Raw genomic sequence first — 26316 nt, forward strand, 5'->3', positions numbered from 1 at the left:
CTGTCCCAAGCCGGGAATTGAACCCGGTTCTCTGGTTGTATCACAGCTTGGTATGGCTCCGGCTCTACCCAAGACTGCAAGAAACTACAAAGGGTTGTGAATGTAGCCCAATCCATCACACAAACCAGCTCCCCCATCCACTGACTCTGTCTACACTTCCCGCTGCCTCGGAAAAGCAGCCAGCATAATTAAGGACCCCACGCACCCCGGACATTCTCTCTTCCACCTTTTTCCGTCGGGAAAAAGATACAAAAGTCTGAGGACACGTACCAACTGACAAAGGATAGAAATGGCAGGTTCAGGAACTGTGGATGACAAGGGAAATTGTAAGCTTAGTCAAAAGGAAAAAGGAAGCATATGATAGATCTATTCCTGTGCTGTACTTTTCTTTGTAAGAAGTCTCACAACAACAGGTTAAAGTCCAACAGGTTTATTTGGGATCATGAGCTTTTGGAGCGCTGCCTCTTCATCAGGTGAGTGGAAAGGTAGGTTTCACAGACACGGCATATATAGCCAGAGACACAATTGCAAGATAATGGTTGGAATGTGAGTCTTTTGAGCTAATCAACTCTTCACAGGTCCAGACAACACGTGTGGAGAGAGGGATAATCATGAGTTAAAGAGGTGTGAATTGTCTTAAGCCAGGACAGTTAGTAGAGTTTTGCAAGCCCAGGCCAAATGGTGGGGGTTATTTGTCGTGTGGCATGAACCCAAGATTCCGGTTGGAATGCAAGTCTAAAAGATTTGCATTCCAACCATTATCTTGCAATTGTGTCTTTGCCTATATATGCCGTGTTTGTGAACCTACCTCTCCACTCACCTGATGTAGGAGCAGCGCTCCGAAAGCTCGTGATTCCAAATAAACCTGTTGGACTTCAACCTGGTGCTGTGAGACTTCTGACTGTGCCCCACCCCAATCCAACGCTGGCATCTCCGCATCATATTTTTCTTTGTTCTTTCTTTGTATTTGGACGAACCAGTAGCTGAGTCAGAAATTAATGAAGAACCAGGAACTACAACTCTCAATAAAGACTACACAAGTCAAGAAAAAGGAGTTCAGAGAGACATGACTGATCTTCTAAGTCGAACAATAACAAGTTCAGGGGAGTTGTCAGGCCTCCGGGCAGATTGAATCTGTGATATCAGAGACTTGTGGGAGATCGGGGGGTAGTATGTAACTATGAATGTAAAAAATATAGACAAAGACTTGGGCAGTGGGAGTTTGCAAGTATCAGGGTTTTGTAATCATTGATTCCCTATAGTGCAGAAGGAGGCCATTTGGCCCATCGAGTCTGCACCGACCACAATTCCACCCAACCCCTATCCCCATAACCCCATGCACTTACCCGAGCTAGTCCCCCTGACATTAAGGGACAATTTACCATGGCCAATCCATCTAACTTGCACATCTTTGGACTGTGGGAGGAAACCGGAGCACCCGGAGGAAACCCACGCAGACATGGGGGAGAATGTGCAAACTCTACACAGACAGTGACCCAAGGCCAGGAGTTGAACCTGGGTCCCTGACGCTGTGAGGCAGCAGTGCTAACCACAGTGCCACTGTGCTGCCCCTAATGTGTGGGGCTGTGTAAACAGCACCTCCCAAAGTGATAACACAAGGAAAAGAGTGGGAGAATGTTGATGCTTCAGCAGCATAACACCTAGTAATGGGTTGACGTATATAGAACAAAGAACAAAGAACAGTACAGCACAGGAACAGGCCCTTCGGCCTTCCAAGCCCGTGCTGATCATGATGCCCTACTTAAACTAAAAAAAAATCTTCTGCCCTTACCCGGTCCGGATCCCTCTATTCCCTCCCTATTCATGTACACATCCAGATGTCTCTTAAATGTTGCTAATGTGCCTGCTTCCACCACCTCCTCTGGCAGTGCGTTCCAGGCACCCACCACTCTCTGCGTGAAAAACTTCTCCCGCACATCTCCCTTAAACTTTCCCCCTCTCACCTTGAACCTGTGCCCCCTTGTAATTAACACTTCCACCCTGGGGAAAAAGCCTCTGACTATCCACCCTGTCTGTGCCTCTCATCATTTTGTAGACCTCTATCAGGTCTCCCCTCAGCCTCTGTCTTTCCAGTGAAAACAATCCTCGTTTATTCAATCTCTCCTCGTAGCCAATGCCCTCGAGACCAGGCAACATCCTGGTGAACCTTCTTTGCATTCTCTCCAAAGCTTCCATGTCCTTCTGGTGGTGTGGTGACCAGAACTGCACGCAATACTCCAAGGTTTTATATAGCTGCAACATGATTTCCCAACTCCTGTACTCAATGCCCCGGCTGATGAAGGCAAGCATGCCATATGCCTTCTTAATCCCCTTGGCCACCTGTGTTGCCACTTTTAGGGAACTGTGGATTGAACGTCCAGATCCCTCTGTATGTCAATACAGTGCAATTGTAGAAAATAAACCAGTTGTTTTCTGAACATGCCAACATTTCGTTCCAAAGTTAGACGAAGCAACATACAACTCTTTGATATCCATTTTAATGAAACCAGTTAGGACAGAGAAGGGTGGTGAGCATTTAGATAGTTACATGGGTAAGATGGGTATAGAGGGATATGGGCCAAATGCGGGCAATTGGGATTAGCTTACATGTTTTTAAAAAAAAGGGCGGCATGGACAAGTTGGGCCGAAGGGCCTGTTTCCGTGCTGTAAACTTCTATGACTCTCTATAAATAACAGAGTATTACATGAATTAAATGCCCTCACCGTATTCCTTCACTTCAAATTCAGTTGTGTAGTTTATGTGACTGGCATCCTTGTAACTTGCAGCAATCTTCCAGACTCCAATACTGGAAAATACATCAGTCAGGTCATTCCATTTTAAATCTTTGTATTATGTATGTGAAATCCACCAATCATAAATCTACCAACTACCTAACCCGCACATCTTTGGAGTGTGGGAGGAAACCGGAGCACCCGGAGGAAACCCACGCAGACACGGGGAGAACGTGCAGACTCCACACAGACAGTGACCCAAGCCAGGAATCAAACCCGGGTCCCTGGTGCTGTGAGGCAGCAGTGCTAACCCACTGTGCCACCGTATGGGAGGGGTGATTCTCCCAAAAAAATTCTAATTGTCAACTTCAGGTAATTCACCCTGTTTTTTTCAGTGGGATTTCAGAGAAGAACCCCCGGACTCTGTGCACTGCAGAGCCCACCAGTGTAAATCACGTAAAAAAATCAGTGGATCGCTGGAGAGGCCGGCAGCACAGCGCTGAGCGGGACATTGCGCGCGTGATGATCTGTCAGTGCCGAGATCTGCACACGCGCAGTAGACCCCCACTGCCGCCTACTGATCGCAAGCTATCTTGATCGCTGGCCAGCCCGGCAACCCCCTCATCATTGGCCCTCCACCCCACCCATGGCCCAATCGCTGGCCCCGCAAACATGCCCAGGGCCCAACCTCGATCCCACCACCCCCGCAGCTATGATAACCCCCGCCCCAGCCCCCTCACCCCCCGCCACCCTCCGCCCCCTCTAGCCCAACTCTGGCCCTACAGTGCTGACACCGGCAGGCTCCACCCCACCCCACCCCTGCCCCACTGCCAGTCTCGACCCTACCCCAACGCAGTCCAGACCCCCGCCTTGCAATGCTGACCCCCCCCACCCCCCCCCCGCCCCAAGCTGGCTCCACCCAACCCTACCCTGATACCCAGCCTCGATCACTGGCCTCCTTCCCTCTGCTTGTTTCCAAAATGTAGAATGGCAGTGGGACCCAGCAACCCCCAGAGATCCCGTCCCCATTAGAGCCTGCCTCATTAGGCCCCACCCCTTGCACAGTACCATACCTGGTGGGCAGGGCCAAGTTGCCCCCCCCGGGCATTGGCAGCTTGCCCCATGGGCAATGCCAGGGAGTCCAGGGTGGCACTGCCAAGATGCCAATGCCCAGGGGGCACCCCCACCACGCGACCCTCTGTTGGGCCCTGGTTTGCCCTCCCCCCCCTTCACTCGGGGCCGGCCGCCAGCTCCCCGGTAGTGGGGAGCTGTAGCAAACCGCGCTGTAGTGTGACACTCCTGGAGTGGGGGAGAGGCTCGTGGGGGAGACATTTAATTGACATTGAAATGTCCTGTTGACTGCATAATGCAGCTCCGTGTCTACTTCCAGCTGGGAGCTGACGGAAATCCGACACTGGGAGACGCACTTGGGGCCAGAGCAGATCACGCTAATCCAGACCCGCTAAAAAATCAGAGTAGCGGAATGGGGGAATCGCTCCCAGGGTCGGGATAGGACATGGGTGGGTTAGTCTGTCAGAGAGTCGGTGCAGGCTTGATGGGCTGAATGGCCTCCTCTGCACTTCGGGATTCTATGATTCTGCAATGATTATAATTTCATCACACCTACAGTCTGATTAAAGTTAGCGAAGACACAAATTTAATTTCCCGGACTTTGTGTATCATCCAAGGCTTATTGTCAAGGTTCTAAATTACACACTGCCATATCGATGATGATGAAGGATTATATCTCTCCACTATGTTTTGTCCCTGATCTCTCCAATTGTACTGCATTGGTTACACTTACTTCACAATTTCAGGTATTTTAAAGCTTTTTCCCGTAATGCCAACATTGTTGATCGCAACTTCATCTCTGTGCGCGATAACACCTTGCGGATTCTGGAATAATTGAGAATGATTGTCAATAAATACTCTGAGTTCAATGAAACAATTGAAAGCTCCAGCAGCGGGGCTGAGTTTCAAAACATGTCACATGTTTGACTGAGCAAATTGATTTGGGCGGCACGGTGGCACAGTGGTTAGCACTGCTGCCTCACAGCGCCAGGGACCCGGGCTCGATTCCCAGTTTGGGTCACTGTCTGTGCAGAGTCTGCACGTTCTCCCCTGTGGCTGCATGGGGTTTCCTCCGGTTTCCTCTCTCAGTCTGAAGTACGTGTTGGCCATGCTAAATTCTCCCTCAGTGCAGATTTCCTTCCCCAAAGGACATTAGTCAACCAAATGGGCACAGCGGGTTAGCACTGCCACCAGGGACCCGGATTCGATCCCCGGCTTGGGTCACTGTCTGTGTGGAGTCTGCACGTTCTCTCCGTGTCTGCATGGGTTTCCTCCGGGTGCTCCGGTTTCCTCCCACAGTCCGAAAGATGTGCATTGGCCGTGCTAAATTCTCCCTCAGTGTAACCCGAACAGGCGCCGGAGTGTGGCGACTAGGGGATTTTTACAGTAACTTCATTGCAGTGTTAAGGTAAGCCTACTTGTGACTAAAAAATAAAAGTCAAAACTTTCAAGCTATTTTGTAGCAATTCATCAAAGCATTCTTTCCAACTTCACTTACAGCTCTGTTATAAACAAGAAGTGAAGAATGGGGAAAATCCTTGATTCTTGCGGTTGACCAAAACCAGAATTATGGACATCTCATTCTTTGTCCACAACTTTTAAAAAATTAATTTACGGGGTGTGGGCGTCGCTGGCAGGACCAGCATTTATCGCCTGTCCCAACCTGCCTTCCATTTCAGAGGGCAGTTGAGAGTCAACCACATTGCTGTGGCTCTGGAGTTACAAGTAGGCCAGGCCAGGTAAGGACAGCAGATTTCCTTCCCTAAAAGGATATTAGTGAACCAGATGGGCACAATGGTTAGCACTGCTGTCTCACAGCTCCAGGGACCCAGGTTCGATTCCCGGCTTGGGTCACTGTCTGTGTGGAGTTTGCACGTTCTCCCCGTGTCTGCGTGGGTTTCCTCCGGGTGTTCCGGTTTCCTCCCACAGTCCAAAGATGTACAGGTTAGGTGGAATGGCCATGCTAAATTGCCCCTTAGTTTCCAAAGATGTGCAGGTTAGGGGGATTGGCCATGCTAAATTGCCCCTTAATGTTCAAAGATGTGCTGGTTAGGTGCATTGGCCACGCAAAATTGCCCCTTAGTGTCCCGGGATGCATAGGTTAAGGGGATTAGGAGGGTAAATATGTGGGATTACAGGGATAGGGCCTGGGAGGGATTGTTGTTGGCACAGATTCGATGGGCCAAATGACCTCCTCCTGCACTGCAGGATTTCTAAAAAAAAGATGGGTTTTTCCGACAATTGACAATGGGTTTGGAAGTTGCTGTCTAAGGATTCTTGGTGAATTGCGGCAATGCATCTTGTAGATGGTACACACTGCTGCTACTGAGCGTCGGTGGTGGAGGGAGTGGATGTTTGTGGATGGGGTGCCAATCAAGCGGAGCTACTTTGTCCTGGATGGTGTTGAGCTTCTTGAGTGTTGTTGGAGCTGTACCCATCCAGGCAAGTGGGGAGTATTCCATCACACTCCTGACTTAGAAACATGGAATAATAAAAACCCGACAGCGCAGAAGGAGGTCATTCGGCCCGTCGAGTTTGCACCAACCACAATCCTACCCATAGCCCCACTTATTTACCCTCCAATCCCCTTGACACTGAGAGAGAGTTTAGCACGGCCAATCCACCTAACGTGCACATCTTTGGACTGTGGGAGGAAACCGGAGCACCCGGAGGAAACCCACGCAGACACGGGGAGAACGTGCAGACTCCGCATAGACAGTGACCCAAGCCGGGAATCAAACCCGTGTCCCAGGCGCTGTGGGGCTGCAGTGCTAACCACTGTGCCACCGTGCCGCTCCACTTGTGCCTTGTAGATGGTGAACAGTCTTTTGGGGAGTCAGGAGGTGAGTTATTCACCGCAGTATTCCTACCCTCTGACCTGCTCTTGTAGCCACTGTGTTTATGTGGTGAGTCCAGTTGAGTTTCTGGTCAATGGTAACCCCAAGGATGTTGACGGTGGGGGATTCAGTGATGGTAACACCATTGAGTGTCAAGGGGCGGTAGTTAGAGTGTCTCTTATTGGTGATGGTCATTGCCTGGCATTTGTGTGACCATGGCAAATTGTCCCCTAGTGTCCAAAGATGTGCGGGTTAGGTGGATTGGCCAGGCTAAATTGACACTTAGGGCCTGATTTTACCATTTTCATTCTAAGTGCTGAATCTGGGCGTAATTCAGATCCGACTTGGAAATCTGCTCTCTGGCGCCCCCCATACGCACTCAGCCTGAAAAAAAATTCGCAGGTCCCATTCGCGCTGTGGGCGGGGCTTAGCCCGCCCAAAACGATCGGATCTTTGAACGGCGCATGCGCAGTTAGAAAGAAATTTGAAAAAGCGCTCCCGTGTCAGATCGCTCCCGGGCCGCAGAAAGCGGAGAAAGCGGCCCGGGAGTGAAAAGCGGGAGCGAGGGTGCACACACACATCACTGTCCCCCTTATCCACCTACCCCACTACCCACACACATCACTGTCCCCCTTATCCACCTACCCCACTACCCACACACATCACTGTCCCCTTATCCACCCCCCCCCCACTACCCACACACATCACTGTCCCCCTTATCCACCCCCCACTACCCACACACATCACTGTCCCCCTTATCCACCCCCCCCCACTACCCACACACATCACTGTCCCCCTTATCCACCTACCCCACTACCCACACACATCACTGTCCCCCTTATCCACCTACCCCACTACCCACACACATCACTGTCCCCCTTATCCACCTACCCCACTACCCACACACATCACTGTCCCCCTTATCCACCCCCCACTACCCACACACATCACTGTCCCCCTTATCCACCCCCCCCTCACTACCCACAGAGATCACTGTCCCCCTTATCCACCCCCCCCACTACCCACAGAGATCACTGTCCCCCTTATCCACCCACCCCCCACCCACCCCTCCCCGCTACCCAGACCGATCGCGACCACCTGCCCCCCTTCCCCTCCACCGATCACCCGCAGAGTGGCAGCGGACCCTCCTGCCCCCCATCCCCCCACCAGAGATACATCTTACCCGCCTAGAGAATGGTCTGGCCTCACTCCCCCCACCCCACCCCAGAGGAACATCTGACCCGCCTCCTCCTCCCTCCCCACCCCCTCACCAGAGAATGATCTGACCTGCCTCCCTCTTCCCCCCCCCACCACTGATCTGAGTCAGAGAGCCGTTGGAAGCTTGAAACTCGCCTCTTCACCAGTTGGAGCGCCCGATTCAGACTTTTATTCAGCAGGTCCATTTCAGCCCGATTCCGGATTGGCAAACGTGGCGGTAAAGGGGGAAATGCTGATAAATTTGGACGGGCAGTTCATTAATTCAATTTAAATGCATGCAAATGCATTTAAATCACCGTTGCGTCCGTTTCAGGCGTGAATCGGATTGCGGCCATTCCCAGGTCTCAGTAAAGTGGCAATCTGCGCGGACATGGGCGCGGATCGCGTTAATGGGCTCACACCCGACTTTACGACGTTTTCACGCCCGAAAACGGGCGCGACGCAATGGTAAAATAGGGCCCCTAGTGTCCAAAGATATGCAGGTTAGGTGTATTTGCCATGTTAAATTGACTCTTAGTGGCCCAAGATATATAGGTCAGGGGAATTAGTGGGGTAAATATGTGGGGTTACAGCCTGGGTAATTTGCTCTGTGGGAGAGAAGGTGCAGACTCAATGGGCCAAATGGCCTCCTTCTGCACTGTAGGGATTCTATGATTCTATGAATGTTAAGCTCTGGAATTCCCCACAAGAACTCCACCCCTCTACTTCTCTCTCTCTCTCCCCTCCTTTAAGACGCATCTTAAAAACTATCTCAACACCTGCCCTAACATCACTTCAGTTGGACTTGGCTTTTATCTGATCGTGCTGCTGTGAAGTGCTTTGGGATGCTGGAGGTACTATACAAATGAAAGTTGTTGGTGTGACCCTGGTTGAAATCGGGTCATTCAAAACTGCCCAGGGATTAGAATGGACACCTGACTGGCCTCACTCCCCGCCCTAATAGCTCTAACCTGGGAACTGCCTTTACAAACTGAGCTCAACAAATCCACTACGTTAAGCATGTTGCAAGAGGATCTCACTTTGCTTGCAATATAAATTGTTTGTGAACTGTTTGTGAACAGAATTCCCACTCACCTGAAGAAGGGGCTTGCAGCTCCGAAAGCTTGTGTGGCTTTTGCTACCAAATAAACCTGTTGGACTTTAACCTGGTGTTGTTAAACTTCTTACTGTGTTTACCCCAGTCCAACGCCGGCATCTCCACATCATATAAATTGTGGACAGAGGAAGAACGGCTACAACAATGTTTTCACAACAATAATGGCAGTAGTGGCTTTAAAATGGTTATATGGCTGAGAGCTAAGCATGCTGGGAATTTTGGCCAATTTATAGCTTAAAACCAGATGTAGGTCTTAAAGAGGCTCTGGTCTGGGACCTGTGATCTGAAGCTTCCCAGATAAGGGAAGTTGTTTACACTAGCTAAGACAACATGGCTCTGATTTATATGGTTGCTATGTAATGGTACATGTCAAGTGAACTAAGTGTACTGGCGGCGTTCAAAAGTAATTTCATTGGATGTTCAAGCCATGTGATCAGTTTCTGGTTACACAATTGGCTGGATGACAGAGAATTTTCCAAAAGTGAGTGGAGAATTGTGGATAAGGAGACGTGTGCAAGTCCTTTGTTTGGCAGCGATAAGTCGAAGAGACCAACCATCGCAAGGAGAAGACTTGTGCCCTGAAGGATGCTTCAGAGAAGGAGAAGATAGATTCTACATTGAGGATATTCCTTGGCCAAGATTTCCCTAAACTCGGTAGTATCTACTTTCAGTTAAATAGTTAAAATTGATGTACAGTTAAAGTGCAGTTTAAGAGTTAAAGTTCAGTTGATAGTTGATGTTCAGTTAGAGTTAAAGTTTGGTAAAGAGTTAATGAGTTGCAACTGTTTATGTTTGAGTTGGGAGTAGAAGTGTTAAATAAAGACATAATTGAGTTACTGTCATTAAACTGGAATGCTTGGAAGATGTTTAACTTAAAGCTGTATAACAAAATGAATATAACTTACCAGAAAGTTAACAAGAATGGGTCTTGTGATAGGTTTCATTTCATTGTTGACAGATAGTAAACGGTAAAGAACTAAAGAAATTAGAAAACAATGATTAATTCAGTGATAAAACTTTTTTATTTATGTGTTCTGAAATACACATTAAAGAACAGATAAAATCACAGGATAAATAACCCTACTAAATGTATAAAAATATCAATGAGCGAAGTCTGGCTTGACATTGGCCAGAATTTAACCATCCCACCTGTCACGGGATGTTGCCTGGTATGGAGGGCATTAGCTATGAGGAGAGGTTGGAGAAACTTGGTTTGTTCTCACTGGAACGACGGAGGTTGAGGGGCGAACTGATAGAAGTCTACAAGATTATGAGAGGCATGGACAGACTGGATAGTCAGAAGCTTTTTCCCAGGGTGAAAGAGTCAATTACTAAGGGGCATAGATTTAAGGTGTGAGGGGCAAGGTTTAAAGGAGATGTACGAGGCAAGCTTTTTCCACAGAGGGTGGTGGGTGCCTGGAACTCGCTGCCGGGGGAGGTAGTGGGAGCAGATACGGTAGTGAGTTTTAAGGGGCATCTTGACAAATACATGAATAGGATGGGAATAGAGGGATATGGTCCCCGGAAGGGACGGGGGGTTTAGTTCAGTTAGGCAGCATGCTCGGTGCATGGAGGGCTGAAGGGCCTGTTCTTGTGCTTTAGCTTTCTTTGTTCTTTGGGAATTGGAGCGGGCGAGGGGCGGACAGTGGAAAGGTCTGTTGTCCTCAGGCGGGATTTTACGGTTTCGGGACAAGAGAGGCCATGAAATCCCGTCCATTGAGTCTGCACATTCTCCCTATGTCTGCGTGGGTTTCCTCCGGGTGTCTCCGGTTTCCTCCCACAGTCTGAAAGACGTGCTGGTTAGGGTGCATTGGCCGTGCTAAATTCTCCCTCAGTGTTACCCGAACAGGCACCGGAGTGTGGCGACTAGGGGAGTTCCACAGTAACTTCATTATAATGTGAATGTGAGCCTACTTGTGACACTAATAAAGAAACTTAAAACTTTAAAAGGTAGAAAGAAAACAAATTAAAAATATATTTTTTTAGAATTCATTTACAGGACATGGATGTTGCTGGTTGGTCATAGAAATCATAGAAACCCTACAGTGCAGAAGGAGGCCATTCGGCCCATCGAGTCTGCACCGACCACAATCCCACCCAGGCCCTACCCCCACATATTTACCCACTAATCCCGCTAACCTACGCATCTCAGAACTCTAAAGGGCAATTTTTAACCTGGCCAATCAACCTAACCTGCACATCTTTGGACTGTGGGAGGAAACCGGAGCACCCGGAGGAAACCCACGCAGACACGAGGAGAATGTGGAAACTCCACACAGAGAGTGACCCGAGCCGGGAATCGAACCCAGGACCCTGGAGCTGTGAAGCAGCAGTGCTAACCACTGTGCTACCGTGCCGCCCATGGTCAGCATTTATTGCCCATCCCTAGTAGGGCAGTTGAGAGTCAACCACATTGCTGTGTCTCTGGAGTCACGCGGAGGCCAGACCGGGTAAGGAAGGAAGATTTCTTTCCCGAAAGGACATTAGTGAACCAGATGAGTTTTTCTGACAATGGTTTCACGGTCATCAGTAGATTCTTAATTCCAGATTTTTTTTTATTGAATTCAAATTCCACCATCCATGGCGGGATTCGAGCCCAGGTCCCAAGAGCATTACCCTACATCTCTGGATTACCAGCCCAGCGACAATACCACTACACCACTGCCTCCCCCCAACGCAATGAATACACAAAGTATATGAGAAGGAAAAGAAACCTGCATTTCTGTAGCACCTTTTACAATCACAGGATGCCCAAAGCACTTTTACAAGTCAGTGAGGTACTTTTAAATGTAGTTACTGTTGTAATAAGAACATAAGAAATAGGAGCAGGAGTAGGCCATCTGGCCCCTCGAGCCTGCCCCGCCATTCAATAAGATCATGGCTGATCTGAAGCGAATCAGTTCCACTTACCCGCCTGATCCCCATATCCCTTAATTCCCTTATCGATCAGAAATCTATCCACCCGTGATTTAAACATATTCAACGAGGTAGCCTCCACCACTTCAATGGGAATTGAATAATATTGGAATGAGGCAGCCAATCTCGCTCTCCATGTCAGTAAAACAAAAGACTTTTTAAAAATTTGATTTATTATTGTCACATGTATTAGTATACAGTGAAAAGTATTGTTTCTTGCACGCGATACAGAGAAAGCATGCCGTTCATAGAGAAGGAAACGAGAGAGTGCAGAAAGCAGTGTTACAGTCATAGCTAGGGTGTAGAGAAAGATCAACTTAATGCGAGGTAAGTCCATTCAAAAGTCTGACACCAGCAGGGAAGAAGCTGTTCTTGAGTCGGTTGGTACGTGACCTCAGACTTTTGTATTTCTTTCCCGATGGAAGAAGGTGGAAGAGAGAATGTCCGGGGTGCGTGGGGTCCTTAATTATGCTGGCTGCTTTGCCGAGGCAGCGGGAAGTGTAGACAGAGTCAGTGGATGGGAGGTTGGTTTGCGTGATGGATTGGGCTACATTCATGACGTTTTATAGTATTTTGCAGTCTTGGGCAGAGCAGGAGCCATACCAAGCTGTGATACAACCAGAAAGAATGCTTTCTATGGTGCATCTGTAAAAGTTGGTGAGAGTCGTAGCTGACATGCCAAATTTCTTTAATCTTCTGAGAAAGTAGAGATAAAAAGTAGAGAAGGAGATAGCCATCGACTTCAGGAAGTGTAGTGGAGAACATGCCCCTGTCTACATCAATGGGGATGAAGTGGAAATGGTTGAAAGCTTCAGGTTTCTCGGTGTCCAGATCACCAACAACCTGTCCTGGTCCCCCTATGCTGACACTATAGTTAAGAAAGCCCAGCAACGCCTCTACTTTCTCACACACACACACAGACATGCACATACGGACATACACACAGACACACACATACACGCACACACAGACACACATGCACATATGCGCACACAGGGACACGCACATGGGCACACACGCGGACACACACATGGACACACAAGCACATGCACACATGGACACACACATGGACACACACACGGACACACACACACACACATGGGCACACACGCACACAAGGACACACACACGGTCACACACACACGTGGACATACACACAGACACACACACACACGCACACGCAGACACACATGCACATATGCGCACACTCTGACACGCACATGGGCACACACGCGGACACACACATGGACACACAAGCACATGCACACATGGACACACACATGGACACACACACGGACACACACACACATGGGCACACACGCACACAAGGACACACACACGGTCACACACACACGTGGACACACACACGGACACACACACATGTGGACACACACACGCGCACACGCGCACACTCTGACACGCACACACGCACACATGGACACACGCACACAGAAACACATGCACAACGCACACACACACGGACACACACACACACACATGGGCACGCACACACACATGGACACACCCATACTCTGACACACACACACGCACACATGGACACACACACGGACACACACATGGACACACACATGTGGACACACACACGGACACACACACACGCACACTCTGACTCACACACACGCACACATGGACACATACACACATGGACACACGGACACACACACACGCACAAGCGCACACACACACACAGACATGGGACACACACACACACACACTCACACTCACAAAAATGACCTTCTGATTCAGAAGGTCTGATGGAAAATACATTCCAGTGGCTCAGGAAGAATTGCGTTTCTAAGATTGAGTTGGGAGCATTGAGATGCTGTCGAGAATGTGAATGCATCGCAGATAAAAGAGAGATAGGAACAGCAGCAGCCAATCAAATCAAGCGGCTCAGGAATGGGGCGGGATTTTCCAGTTGCTCTCACCCTGAAACTGGAAAATCCGCCCGAGGTCAACGGATCTTTTCATGATCCACCTCTCTCCCGTTCCAATTCCCATGGCAGGAACGGGAAAATTCACCCCATCGAGTGGCTCACCTGTTATCTAACTGCATATACCTGCCTTTCCCCCACTCTTCCAGTAGCGTGTGGATCCTCCATTACTGGGTAGCCTAGAAGCTCAACTGAAAGAAATGCAGGCGAGGGGCGGACCATGAGAAGGTCTGTTCACCTTGGGCGGGGTTTTATGGTTTCGGGATGAACGAGGCCATGAAATCCCGCCCTGTGTATCAGATACTTACAGTCTGAAAAGGCAGCTATGTGCCTGAAGGTTTCCTTCCAGAATATAGGCAATCCAAGGATCTCTCGTATCTTCCTGCACTCGGCATTCTGGCAACAATTCAAAATACTGCAGCCATGTTATTAACTTTTGTATTTTAAGCCATATCCTTCAGTGCATTTGTCTATTAATGTTGATTAACATCTTATTTTGCCCCTCGAGTGTGTTGGTTATGTCACATGGGGAGTTAAGAACATAAGAACTAGGAGCAGGAGTAGGCCATCTGGCCCCTCGAGCCTGCTCCGCCATTCAATAAGATCATGGCTGATCTTTTCGTGGACTCAGCTCCACTTACCCGCCCGCTCACCATAACCCTTAATTCCTTTACAGTTCAAAAATGTATCTATCCTTGCCTTAAAAACATTCAATGAGTAGCCTCAACTGCTTCACTGGGCAGGGAATTCCACAGATTCACAACCCTTTGTGTGAAGAAGTTCCTCCTCAACTCAGTCCTAAATCTACTTCCCCTTATTTTGAGGCTATGCCCCCTAGTTTTAGTTTCACCCGCCAGTGGAAACAACTTCCCTGCTTCTATCTTATCTATTCCCTTCATAATCTTATATGTTTCTATAAGATCTCCCCTCATTCTTCTGAATTCCAATGGGTATGGCGCCACTCTACTCAGTCTCTCCTCATAAGCCAATCCTCTCAACTCTGGAACCAAACTAGTGAATCTCCTCTGCACCCCCTCCAGTGCCAGTTTATCCTTTCTCAAGCAAGGAGACCAAAACTGTACACAGTACTCCAGGTGTGGCCTCACCAGCACCTTATACAGCTGCAACAGTGGTTAAGGCAGATCAGGCATGATCAGATTAAATGGAGAAGCAAGCTTAAGGGGCAGAATGGCCAATTCTACTCCTTTTCTTGGGTTACACTTCTGGTTCACAGAATTCAACCAAATTTAAATTTAAAAACCAATCCAGTATCAATCATCATTTCCAGAAGACGCTTTTTGTGAAGAAATGTATTTAATGTAGACGTTATTATTCCTGAATTTGGAAGGGTTCCATTTCCATTCATGGGGATCCGAGTTGATTTGATTTGATTTATTATTGTCGCATGTATTAGCATACAGTGAAAACTATTGTTTCTTGCTATACAGACAAAGCATACCATTCATAGAGAAGGAAAGGAGAACATGCAGAATGTAGTGTTACAGTCATTGATAGGGTGAAGAGGAAGATTAGCTTAGGTAGGGTTCTGAAGACTGTGGAGGAACAGAGAGATCTTGGGGTCCATATCCACAGATCTCTAAAGGTTGACACTCAAGTGGATAGAGCTGTGAAGAAGGCCTATAGTGTGTTAGCTTTTATTAACAGGGGGTTGGAATTTAAGAGCCGTGGGGTTATGCTGCAACTGTACAGGACCTTGGTGAGACCACATTTGGAATATTGTGTGCAGTTCTGGTCACCTCACTATAAGAAGGATGTGGAAGCACTGGAAAGAGTGCAGAGGAGATTTACCAGGATGCTGCCTGGTTTGGAGGGTAGGTCTTATGAGGAAAGGTTGAGGGAGCTAGGGCTGTTCTCTCTGGAGCGGGAGAGGCTGAGGGGAGACTTAATAGAGGTTTATAAAATGATGAAGGGGATAGATAGAGTGAACGTTCAAAGACTATTTCCTCGGGTGGATGGAGCTATTACAAGGGGGCATAACTATAGGGTTCGTGGTGGGAGATACAGGAAGGATATCAGAGGTAGGTTCTTTACGCAGAGAGTGGTTGGGGTGTTGAATGGACTGCCTGCAGTGATAGTGGAGTGACACTTTAGGAACATTTAAGCCGTTATTGGATAGGCACATGGAGCACTCCAGGATGATAGGGAGTGGGATAGCTTGATCTTGGTTTCAGATAAAGCTCGGCACAACATCGTGGGCCGAAGGGCCTGTTCTGTGCTGTACTGTTCTATGTTCTATATGGTAGGTCCATTCAAAAGTCTGATGGCAGCAGGGAAGAAGCTGTTCTTGGGTGGAATTTTACTGGCACATCCGCCCGAGTTTTTTACAATCCCACTCGAGGCCAACTGAGAATGCCGGCCCTTGAGTCAGTTGGTATGTAATCTCAGAATTTTGTATCTTTTTCCCAATGGAAGAAAGTGGAAGAGAGATAATGTCCTAGTGGTATTAGCCTAGACTATTAATCCAGAAACTCAGCTAATGTTCTGGGGACCGGGGTTCGAAACCCGCCACAGCAGATGGTGAAATTTGAGTTCAGTAAAAAAAAAAAATCTGGAATTAAGAATCTACTGATGACCATGAAACCATTGTCGGAAAAGCTCATCTGGTTCACTCATGTCCTTTAGGGAAGGAAATCTGCCGTCCTTACCCGGTCTGGCCTACATGTGACTCCAGAGCCACAGCAATGTGGTTGACTCTTAACTGCTCTCCAAGGGCAAATAAATGGGCAATAAATGCTGGCCCAGCCAGTGACGTCCACATCCTATAAATGAATAAAAAGAAAATTCCCAACATTCCTCAACTTGACGAGTAATGGCTTCGTCACCCCATTTTTCATATCCCACACCTTCAGCAATGCTTGTTACTGGGAGGGACATGCAGCTATAGTTACCATCTTGAGTTGGGGTATAGATTGGTTTATCAGTCTGGATAAATATGTGTCCAATTTGATATGAAATAAGGATATTTCTCTTCAGGTGAAAAGCTGATGATGATGCTTCCAACACCACGTACTGGGGCAATGGAGTTTCTGTTGGAATTCTATCTCTGGGTATCTGGAAAGGAAACATACAGAGAAGTATACATTAAAATAAATTTAGCTTTGCAACTGATCCTATTGACGCAAAACTCTCAACTGTTGGAAATTCCTTAAATCTTTACCTGCTTATTTTAATTATAATAAAGTCTAATTTCAGCTCATTCTCTGGTCTCTCACTCTAGAATAGGCGTCACTCCCTCTCCGCTGTTCCGATGAAATTGTAGCTTCTATCCTTCTTCATTGGGTATCAGAGAATCATTGAAACCCTACACTGCAGAAGGAGGCCATTCAGCCCATCGAGCCTGCACTAACAACGATCCCACCCGGGCCCTATCCCCATGACCCCATGTATTTACCCTGGTAAACCCCCTGACACTAAGAGGCAATTTAGAATGGCAAATCCACTTAACCCGTACATCTTTGGACACTAAGAGGCAATTTATCATGGCAAATCCACCTAACCTGCACATCTTTGGACAGGAAGGGGCAATTTAACATGGCCAATCCACCTAACCTGCACATCTTGGGTCACTAAGGGGCAATTTAGCATGGCCAATCCACCTAACTGCACATCTTGTGTCACTAAGGGGCAATTTGGCATGGCCAATCCACCTAACCCGCTCATCTTTGGATACTAAGGGGCAATTTAGCATGGCCAATCCACCTAACCTGCACATCTTGGGTCACTGAGGGGCAATTTGGCATGGCCAATCCACCTAACCCGCTCATCTTTGGATACTAAGGGGCAATTTAGCATGGCCAATCCACCTAACCTGCACATCTTGGGTCACTAAGGGGCAATTTAGCATGGCCAATCCCCCTAACCTGCACATCTTGGGTCACTAAGGGGCAATTTGGCATGGCCAATCCACCTAACCCACTCATCTTTGAATACTAAGGGGCAATTTAGCATGGCCAATCCACCTAACCTGCACATCTTGGGTCACTAAGGGGCAATTTGGCATGGCCAATCCACCTAACCCGCTCATCTTTGGATACTATAGAGCAATTTAGCACGGCCAATCCACCTAACCCGCACATCTTTGGAGTGTGGGAGGAAACCAGAGCTCCCAAAGGAAACCCACTCAGACACTGGGGAGAGGGTGCAAACTCCACAATGGCAGTCACCTGAGGCCGGAATAGAACCCGGGTCCCTGGCACAGTAAATGGGATGAGGGTGGGAGAGAGGCAATGTTGAACTAAGCTTGGTGTGCTGAACCTGTGGGCAATGCGCTCTTCACCCCTGATCCACGGAGTTAAGGGCGTGACTCTCTGACCTAGATAGTGAAAAAGGTTGGAGATGAATGTGCTGTCACACTACTGGCTTGAAATTTGTAGAAAAGCTTTGATTGGTTAGGATTTGAGCCAGCGGTCTGCAGAGTACTCAATCTCTGTCCTGTCCAGTTAAGTTCGACACAATTGGGATCCCCATGGAATTGGTGGTGCCAATGAGAGTGGGGAAAGGTTACATCTCTTGCTGGGATGGTCAGTTACTGTCCAAACCTTGCGCAAAACAGGGATGGGTTGCTCGATCAGCAAAGGTGGTGTGAATAGAGCTGAACATTCTAGAATTGTTAGCAAATATCCTGTTCTTAATCATACAGGGCGAGATTCTCCAGCTGAACATTCTAGAATTGTTAGCAAATATCCTGTTCTTAACCATACAGGGCGAGATTCTCCAGCTGTGTCTTTCCCGCCCGCGGAGATGGTGTGTGGTTTGCGAATGGTGGGATTCTCCAGTCCCGCCGCTGTCAATGGAAATTCCCACTGACGTCACCCCACGCCGGCGGGAACCCGCGGGGGTGCACTGCCGGCGCGACCGGCTGAAAAGGGCCACATCCGGGCGCCATTCCGAGTGAGGCTGATGTTTTCTACAAGGAGGAATGATCCGATTGTGGAGTTGTGGAAAGGCTTCAGCCATTGAGCAGGGGGCAGAAACTGAAAAAAAAAATCAGGGTTCCTCCAAAAATAATGTAAATGCCAACCTATTCCGAAGCTTTTTGCAAGACTGGCAGTTGGATTTCAGAGGGCAGTTAGTCCTGCCATGCCCACGACAGAAAGCAGCTAGGGGGGGGGGTCCTCAGAACCATCAGTAATCAGCCTGATCTCCATGCTCACAGTGCTAAAATCTCACCTCGAGATCCACATTGGGGTCACGATCTCATGAGCTACAGTGCGGGCAGACCAGTCCTGGGCTCTTTCAGGCAGAGTGAAGAGTAAATTTAGATTTGAAAGACAGACAGACCAGGTAAAGGAAGCAGATTTAATAGAATCATCGTAGAATCCCAGAATGCCAACAGTGCAGAAGGAGGCCATTTGGCCCATCGAATCTGCACCGATCTCAATCCCAACCAGACCCAATCCTCATAGCCCCACGTATTTACCCTGCTAGTCCCCCTGACACTAAGTGGCAATTTAGCACGCCCAATCAACGTGACCCCGGCACATCTTTCGGACTGTGGGAGGAAACCAGAGCTCCCGGAGAAAACCCACGCAGACACGGGGAGAATGTGCAGACTCCCCACAGACAGTGACCCAAGCCGGGAATTGAACTCGGGTCCCTGGCGCTGTGAGGCAGCATTGCTAACCACTGTGCCACCGTGCCATCCCATTTCCTTCCCGAGAACATAGAATCTTAGAGTCATAGAGGTTAACAGCATGGAAACAGGCCCTTCGGCCCAGCTTGTCCATGCTGCCCTTTTTTAAAAAATCCCTAAGCTAGTTCCAATTGCCCACGTTTGGACCATATCCCCCTATACCCATCGTACCCATGTAACTGTCTAAACGCTTTTTAAAAGGCAAAATTGTACCCGCCTCTACTACTACCTCTGGCAGCTTGTTCCAGACACTCACCACGATCTGTGTGAAAAAATTGCCCCTCTGGACCCTTTTGTATCTCTCCCCTCTCACCTTAAACCGATGACCTCTAGTTTTAGACTCCCCTACCTTTGGGAAAAGATATTGACTATCTAGCTGATCTGTGCCCCTCATTATTTTATAGACCTCTATAAGATCACCCCTCAGCCTCCTACTCTCCAGAGAAAAAAGTCCCAGTCTATCCAGCCTCTCCTTATAACTCAAACCATCAAGTCCTGGTAGCATCCTAGTAAATCTTTTCTGCACTCTTTCTAGTTTAATAATATCCTTTCTATAATAGGGTGACCAGAATTGCACACAATATTCCAAGTGTGGCCTTACCAATGTGTTGTGCAACTTCAACAAGACGTCCCAACTCCTGTATTCAATGTTCTGACCGATGAAACCAAGCATGCCGAATGCCTTCCTCACCACTCTGTCCTCCTGTGACTCCACTTTCAAGCAGCTATGAACCTGTACCCCTAGATCTCTTTGTTCTGTAACTCTCCCCAACGCCCTACCATTAACTGAGTAAGTCCTGCCCTGGTTCAATCTACCAAAATCCATCACCTCGCATTTATCTAAATTAAACTCCATCTGCCATTCGTCAGCCCACTGGCCCAATTGATCAAGATCCCGTTACAATCCGAGATAACCTTCTTTACTGTCCACTATGCCACTAATCTTGGTGTCATCTGCAAACTTACTAACCATGCCTCCTATATTCTCATCCAAATCATTAATCTCAATGACAAATAACAGTGGACCCAGCACCGATCCCTGAGGCACACCGCTGGTCACAGGCCTCCAGTTTGAAAAACAACCCTCTACAACCACCCTCTGGCTTCTGTCATCAAGCCAATTTTGTATCCATTTAGATACCTCACCCTGGATCCCATGAGATTTAACCTTATGCAATAACCTACCATGCGGTACCTTGTCAAAGGCCTTGCTAAAGTCCATGTAGACAACATCAACTGCACTGCCCTTATTGACATTCTTGGTTACCCCTTCCAAAAACTCAGTCAAATTTGTGAGACATGATTTTCCACCCACAAAGCCATGCTGACTGTCCCTAATCAGTCCTTGCTTCTCTAAGTAGAATCCCTATAGTGCAAAAGGAGGCCATTCGGCCCATCAAGCCTGCACCGACAACAATCCCACCCAGGCCCTATCCCTGTAATACCATATATTTACCCTGCTAATCCCCCTGACACTAATGGGCAATTTATCGTGGCCAATCCACCAAACTTGCAAATCTTTGGACTGTGGGGGGAAATCCACACAGACACAGGGAGAATGTGCATTAACTGTGAAAATATCCTCGTCGCCACACTCCGGCGCCTGTTCGGGTAACACTGAGGGAGAATTTAGCACGGCCAAAACACCTAATCAGCACGCTTTTCGGAAATCATAGAAATCATAGAAACCCTACAGTACAGAAAGAGGCCATTCAGCCCATCGCGTCTGCACCGACCACAATCCCACCCAGGCCCTACCCCCATATCCCTACATATTTACCCACTAATCCCTCTAACCTACACATCTCAGGACACTAAGGGGCAATTTTTAGCATGGTCAATCAACCTAACCCGCACACCTTTGGACTGTGGGAGGAAACCGGAGCAACCGAAGGAAACCCACGCAGACACGGGGAGAACGTGCAGACTCCACACAGACAGTGACCCGAGCAGGGAATCGAACCTGGGTCCCTGGTGCTGTGAGGCAGCAGTGCTAACCACTGTGCCATCGTGCCGTCCAACATTAACAACTCAGTTCCCATAGTTTATAGGTGTCAGCTGATACGCCAGCCTCTGAATCAGGAGATCGTGGATTCAAGACCCACTTCAAGGACATGAGAACATAATCAGTTTGACGCTCATGTTTAACTGTTATCACAACAGCTGTTTGTGGGGCTGTCCTTCACTGTAAAATGCTTTGAGATATCCTGAGGTTGTGGAAGTTGCTATCTAAATGCAAATCTTTTTCTTGTGGACATTTATTATCAGTGCCAGGCCCAAAATAATTAGAGCTTGAAAGAAATTGGTGAAATAGCTTGTGCATCAAAAAATTCAAAGGCTGGAAAATTCCGGCTCTTCACATCGGCGGGGTATTCTGGTCCTGCCGCTGATCGTGCAGCCCCGCCGTGGGTTTTCCAGCAGCATAGAAATATAGAAGCACAGAAACTCGAAGCAAGAGGAGGCCATTTGGCCCTTCGAGCCTGCTCCGCCATTCATTTTGATCATGGTTGATCATCGAATTCAATATCCTGATCCCCCCCCATATCCCTTGATCCCTTTAGCCCCAAGAGCTACATCTACTTTCTTCTTGAAATCACACAATGTTTTGACCTCAACTACTTTCTGTGGGAGTGAATTCCACACATTCACAACCCTCTGGGTGAAGAAATTTCTCCTCACCTCAGTTCTAAAAGGTTTACCTCTTATCCTCAAACTCAATGGTGGACTCCCCCACCATTGGGAACATTCTTTCTGAATCTACCCTGTCTAACCCTGTTAGAATTTTATACGTTTCTATGAGATCCCCTCTCACTCTTCTAAACTCCGGTGAATATAATCCTAACCAACTTAGTCTCTCCTCATATGACAGACCTGCCATCCCAGGAATCAGCCTGGTAAACCTTCGCTGCACTCCCCCTATAGCAAGGACATCCTTCTGCAGATAAGGACACCAAAGCTGCACACAATACTCCAGGTGTGGCCTCACCAACACCCTTTACATGGGGTGAATTCAATGGGAAATCCCACTGGCAACGGCAGCACCAGAAAATCCCACCACAGCCATGTCACCCCCCCATGGCCAGGAAATATGTTGCAGGGCAGTCAGAGAATGCCGCCCCAACCATCTTGGGAAATAGGAACAGAAAATGCTGGAAGTATGCAGATCTGAGAAGCAGAACTAACATCTCAGGCCAAAGACTCTTCATACGGCGAAGAAAAATTTTAAAAATATAACATACCAAGGATGGAATCTTACTAAAAAATGGCAAAATGTCAGGACCTGACTGAAAACTGGTGTTTTTTTTAATTTATTAGTGTCACAGTAGGCTTACATTAACACTGCAATGAAGCTACTGCGAAAATCCCCCAGTCGCCACACTCCGGTGCCTGTTCGGGTACACTGAGGGAGAATTTAGCACGGCCAATGCGCCCTAACCAGCACGTCTTTCAGACTGTGGGAGGAAACCGGAGCACCCGGAGGAAACCCATGCAGACATGGGGGAGAATGTGTAGACAGTGACCCAAGCCGGGAATCGAACCCGGGTCCCTGGCGCTGTGAGGCAGCAGTGCTAACCACTGTGCCACCGTGCCCCCGGGAATCGAACCCTGGTCCCTGGCGCTGTGAGGCAGCAGTGCTAACCACTGTGCCACCGTGCCGCCCCACTATTGCTGCCAGACCTGCTGAGTTCCTCCAGCACTTTCTGTTCTTACTTCAGACGTCCAGCGTGCAGCAGGGGCTCCAGAAACCCCCGCTTTTTAAGGACAATTAAAACAAAGTAGATTAGTTTAAAATAGGGACCACAGTGTACCTTATATATATCAGAGGTATATCAATGTGCTTCACTCATATACTATACAAAGGTATTATCTGTATGAGCACATATATAATCATTATTGAACAAGTATTGTAGATTTAAAATGTATTTTTGTATTTTCTTGTGAGCTTTGGCCAACAAGCAGTTTACCCCTAGGCATAATGGGAAATGAACTTAATTAGACGGACCACATTCTTTTGGAACAATGAAGCACAGAGAATATACCCTATTATCAGGGGCAGGCCAGGCAGCTACAAGCAACCAAGGTTTCTGAAAATGAATGGAAGGATGCAGCTCTCGCTGCAATGAAATAGACGCATTCAGCCTCCACCGATAAAGAATTCAGAAAACAGACAAGAAAGAGACTCCCTTCTCAGTCCCAGGACTGCAGGTGTTAAGAGGGACCTTTGAACCTACCGGATTTGCGGAGGTAAGGTCACTAGGCAACAGTGGGGGGAACAATCTCTGGATTCAGTTGACCAATGAATTCCTAATTCTGATTTGATTTGATTAATTATTGTCGCATGTATTAGCATACAGTGAAAAGTATTGTTTCTTGCGCGCTATACAGACAAAGCATACCGTTCATAGAGAAGGAAAGGAGAGAGTGCAGAATGTAGTGTTACAGTCATAGCTAGGGTGTAGAGAAAGATCAGCTTAGTGCGAGGTAGGCCCGTTCAAAAGTCTGACAGCAGCAGGGAAGAAGCTGTTCTTGAGTCAGTTGGTACGTGACCTCAGACTTTTGCATCTTTTTCCCCGACATGATAAGGAATTACATTCTAATTTCTGCTGGAATTGGCCAAAGTAAATAAGGTGTATTAATGTAATTGGACCATCCAGCTTGGACGGGAAGGTCGAATCTTCAGAAACCTGGAGCTCATGTGATGTAAGTTCAGGGAGAAATTGGATTCCTCTGGCTCTCTCTCGCCCAGTACGCGTTGGTTAAATAAAGAATGTATGGAACTGCATATTGTCTTTCGCGAGTCTTTGTGTTAGCTGTGTTCGGCTGAATACAAGACTCCCTGGGTGGGGATACCCCAGGAAATCCCCTCACACAGCCTCTGCTGAATTTTGCTATTATTAAACGCGCTGTTATTTTGGCAGCAAGATCCAAGACAGTGTTTGCTAGGTAATTCCAAATGCAACCTGCTACCTTGGAGAGTGCCTGAACCATGGAGCAGACAACCGTAAGGGCTTAACTTTCAATTCACTTACCTTAATGGGCAGAGAAAGGTAGCCACGATCATGTGTTAAAGTTCCATTGCTTCTAAATACGTTGCTACTTTGAGGGAAGAATTGCAAGTGCATGTCAACTCTTAAGTTTGAGTCGATACCGTGGGCTTCCACCACTGCATTCTCCTCACTGTCAACCCGCAAAACATTTGGAGCAGTCAGTACGTATCTATCAGAATCAGTAAACAAATACCATTTCATCAAAAGAAATAAGTACAGTGCGCTGGTATCAATGTACCCGATTGGTTTTAGGATTGATTTAATCGGAACATGGAAACATAGGAATTAGAAACTGAAGAAGGCCATTCAGCCCTTCGAACCTGTTCCACCATTCAAACAGATCATAGCTGATCTCTCGTTGGTCTCAAATCCAATTCCCCACCTGTCCCCCACGTCCCCTAATCCCTCTTTTAAAATCAGAAATATATCTATCTCCCTCTTGAACCCATTCAATGATTCAGACTCCACCGCGCGATGGGGCAGCGAGTTCCACAAATTCACCACCCTCTGCGAGAAGTAGTTCCTCCTCATCTCAGTGTTAAATCTACCACCTCTCAACCTATACCTGTGACCTCTTATTCTAGATCTATGTTTTCTGCCAAAATGGATAACCTCACACTTATCCACAACAAATTTAGGCCCTTCCTTTTATCCATTCATGGGACATGGGCATTGCTGGTTGGCCAGTATTTATTGCCCATCCCTAGTTGCCCTAGAATTGAGTGGCTTGCTAGGAGGCCATTTTAGAGGGCAGTTGAGAGCCAACCACATTGTGGTGGCTCTGGAGTCACATGTAGGCCAGATCGGGTAAGGACGGCAGATTTCCTTCCCTAAAGGACATTAGTGAACCAGATGGGTTTCCTCCGGGTGCTCCGGTTTCCTCCCACTGTCCAAAGAGATAAAGTCAAGTTAAAGTTTATTTATTACTGTCACAAGTAGGCTTATGTTAACACTGCAATGAAGTTAATGTGAAAATCCCCTAGCCGCCACACCCTGTTTGGGTACACTGAGGGAGAATTTAGCATGGCCAATGCATCTACCCAGCATGTCTTTCAGCATGTGGGAGGAAACCGGAGCACCCGGAGGAAACCCACACAGACACGGGGAGAATGTGCAGACTCTGCGCAGACAGTGACTCAAGCCAGGAATCGAACCCGGGTCCCTGGCGCTGTGAAGCAGCAGTGCTAACCATTGTGCCATTGTGCTACCCTGCTACCGCATCGGGAACAGCGAATGCAATACATAGGGTTATGGGGATCGGGGTCTGGGTGGAATTGTGGTCGGTGCAGACTCGATGGGCCGAATGGCCTCCTTCTATGATTCTATCAGGGAGAAGGATGATTTCCATTGTGGACACTTGGTCACAACTATCAACTTGCTTTGTGTTTCATTACCATTGCTTGAAGTCAATCTGAAGTGTTGGGGAACATTCGGACATTTAGACTGGATCTCTAACACCTCACCAGCCATGAAATGGGAGCGGGCGAGGGTCCAGCAACGGAAATCTCTGTTGACCTCGGGCGGGAATTTTCGGTCTCGCCTGAGCAAGGCCGTAAAATCTCGCCCTGAGTCTATTGCATTCGATGGTCACGATGTGGTCTACTGTACCTCGGAGAGGTCCAAACGCAGACCAAGTGACCGCTTTGCTGAACATCTTCGGTCTGTCCGCAAACAGGACCCACAGACCTTCCTGTCGCTTCCCACTTCCACACACCACCCTGCTCTCCTGTCCACATGTCCATCCTTGGCCTTTTGCAATGTTCTAGCGAACCCCAATGTAAACTGGAGG

At 48.0% G+C, this 26316-nt stretch overlaps 1 protein-coding gene across 1 annotated transcript in view; it reads right to left on the reverse strand.

Moving 5' to 3' along the window:
* Nucleotides 1–26316, reverse strand: part of LOC144507765 (complement C3-like) — a 149353-nt gene that overhangs the window by 120997 nt on the left and 2040 nt on the right. The window contains exons 2-6 of the mRNA XM_078235039.1: nt 24510–24696; nt 16736–16898; nt 9861–9931; nt 4538–4629; nt 2725–2807 (exon numbers count right to left, since the gene is read on the reverse strand). Of these exons, the coding sequence (XP_078091165.1) occupies nt 2725–2807; nt 4538–4629; nt 9861–9931; nt 16736–16898; nt 24510–24696 (596 nt within the window). The remainder of the gene's footprint in view (nt 1–2724; nt 2808–4537; nt 4630–9860; nt 9932–16735; nt 16899–24509; nt 24697–26316) is intronic.

This window comes from Mustelus asterias, chromosome 19, assembly GCF_964213995.1.
Source record: "Mustelus asterias chromosome 19, sMusAst1.hap1.1, whole genome shotgun sequence".
NCBI classification, from domain to species: domain Eukaryota; kingdom Metazoa; phylum Chordata; class Chondrichthyes; order Carcharhiniformes; family Triakidae; genus Mustelus; species Mustelus asterias.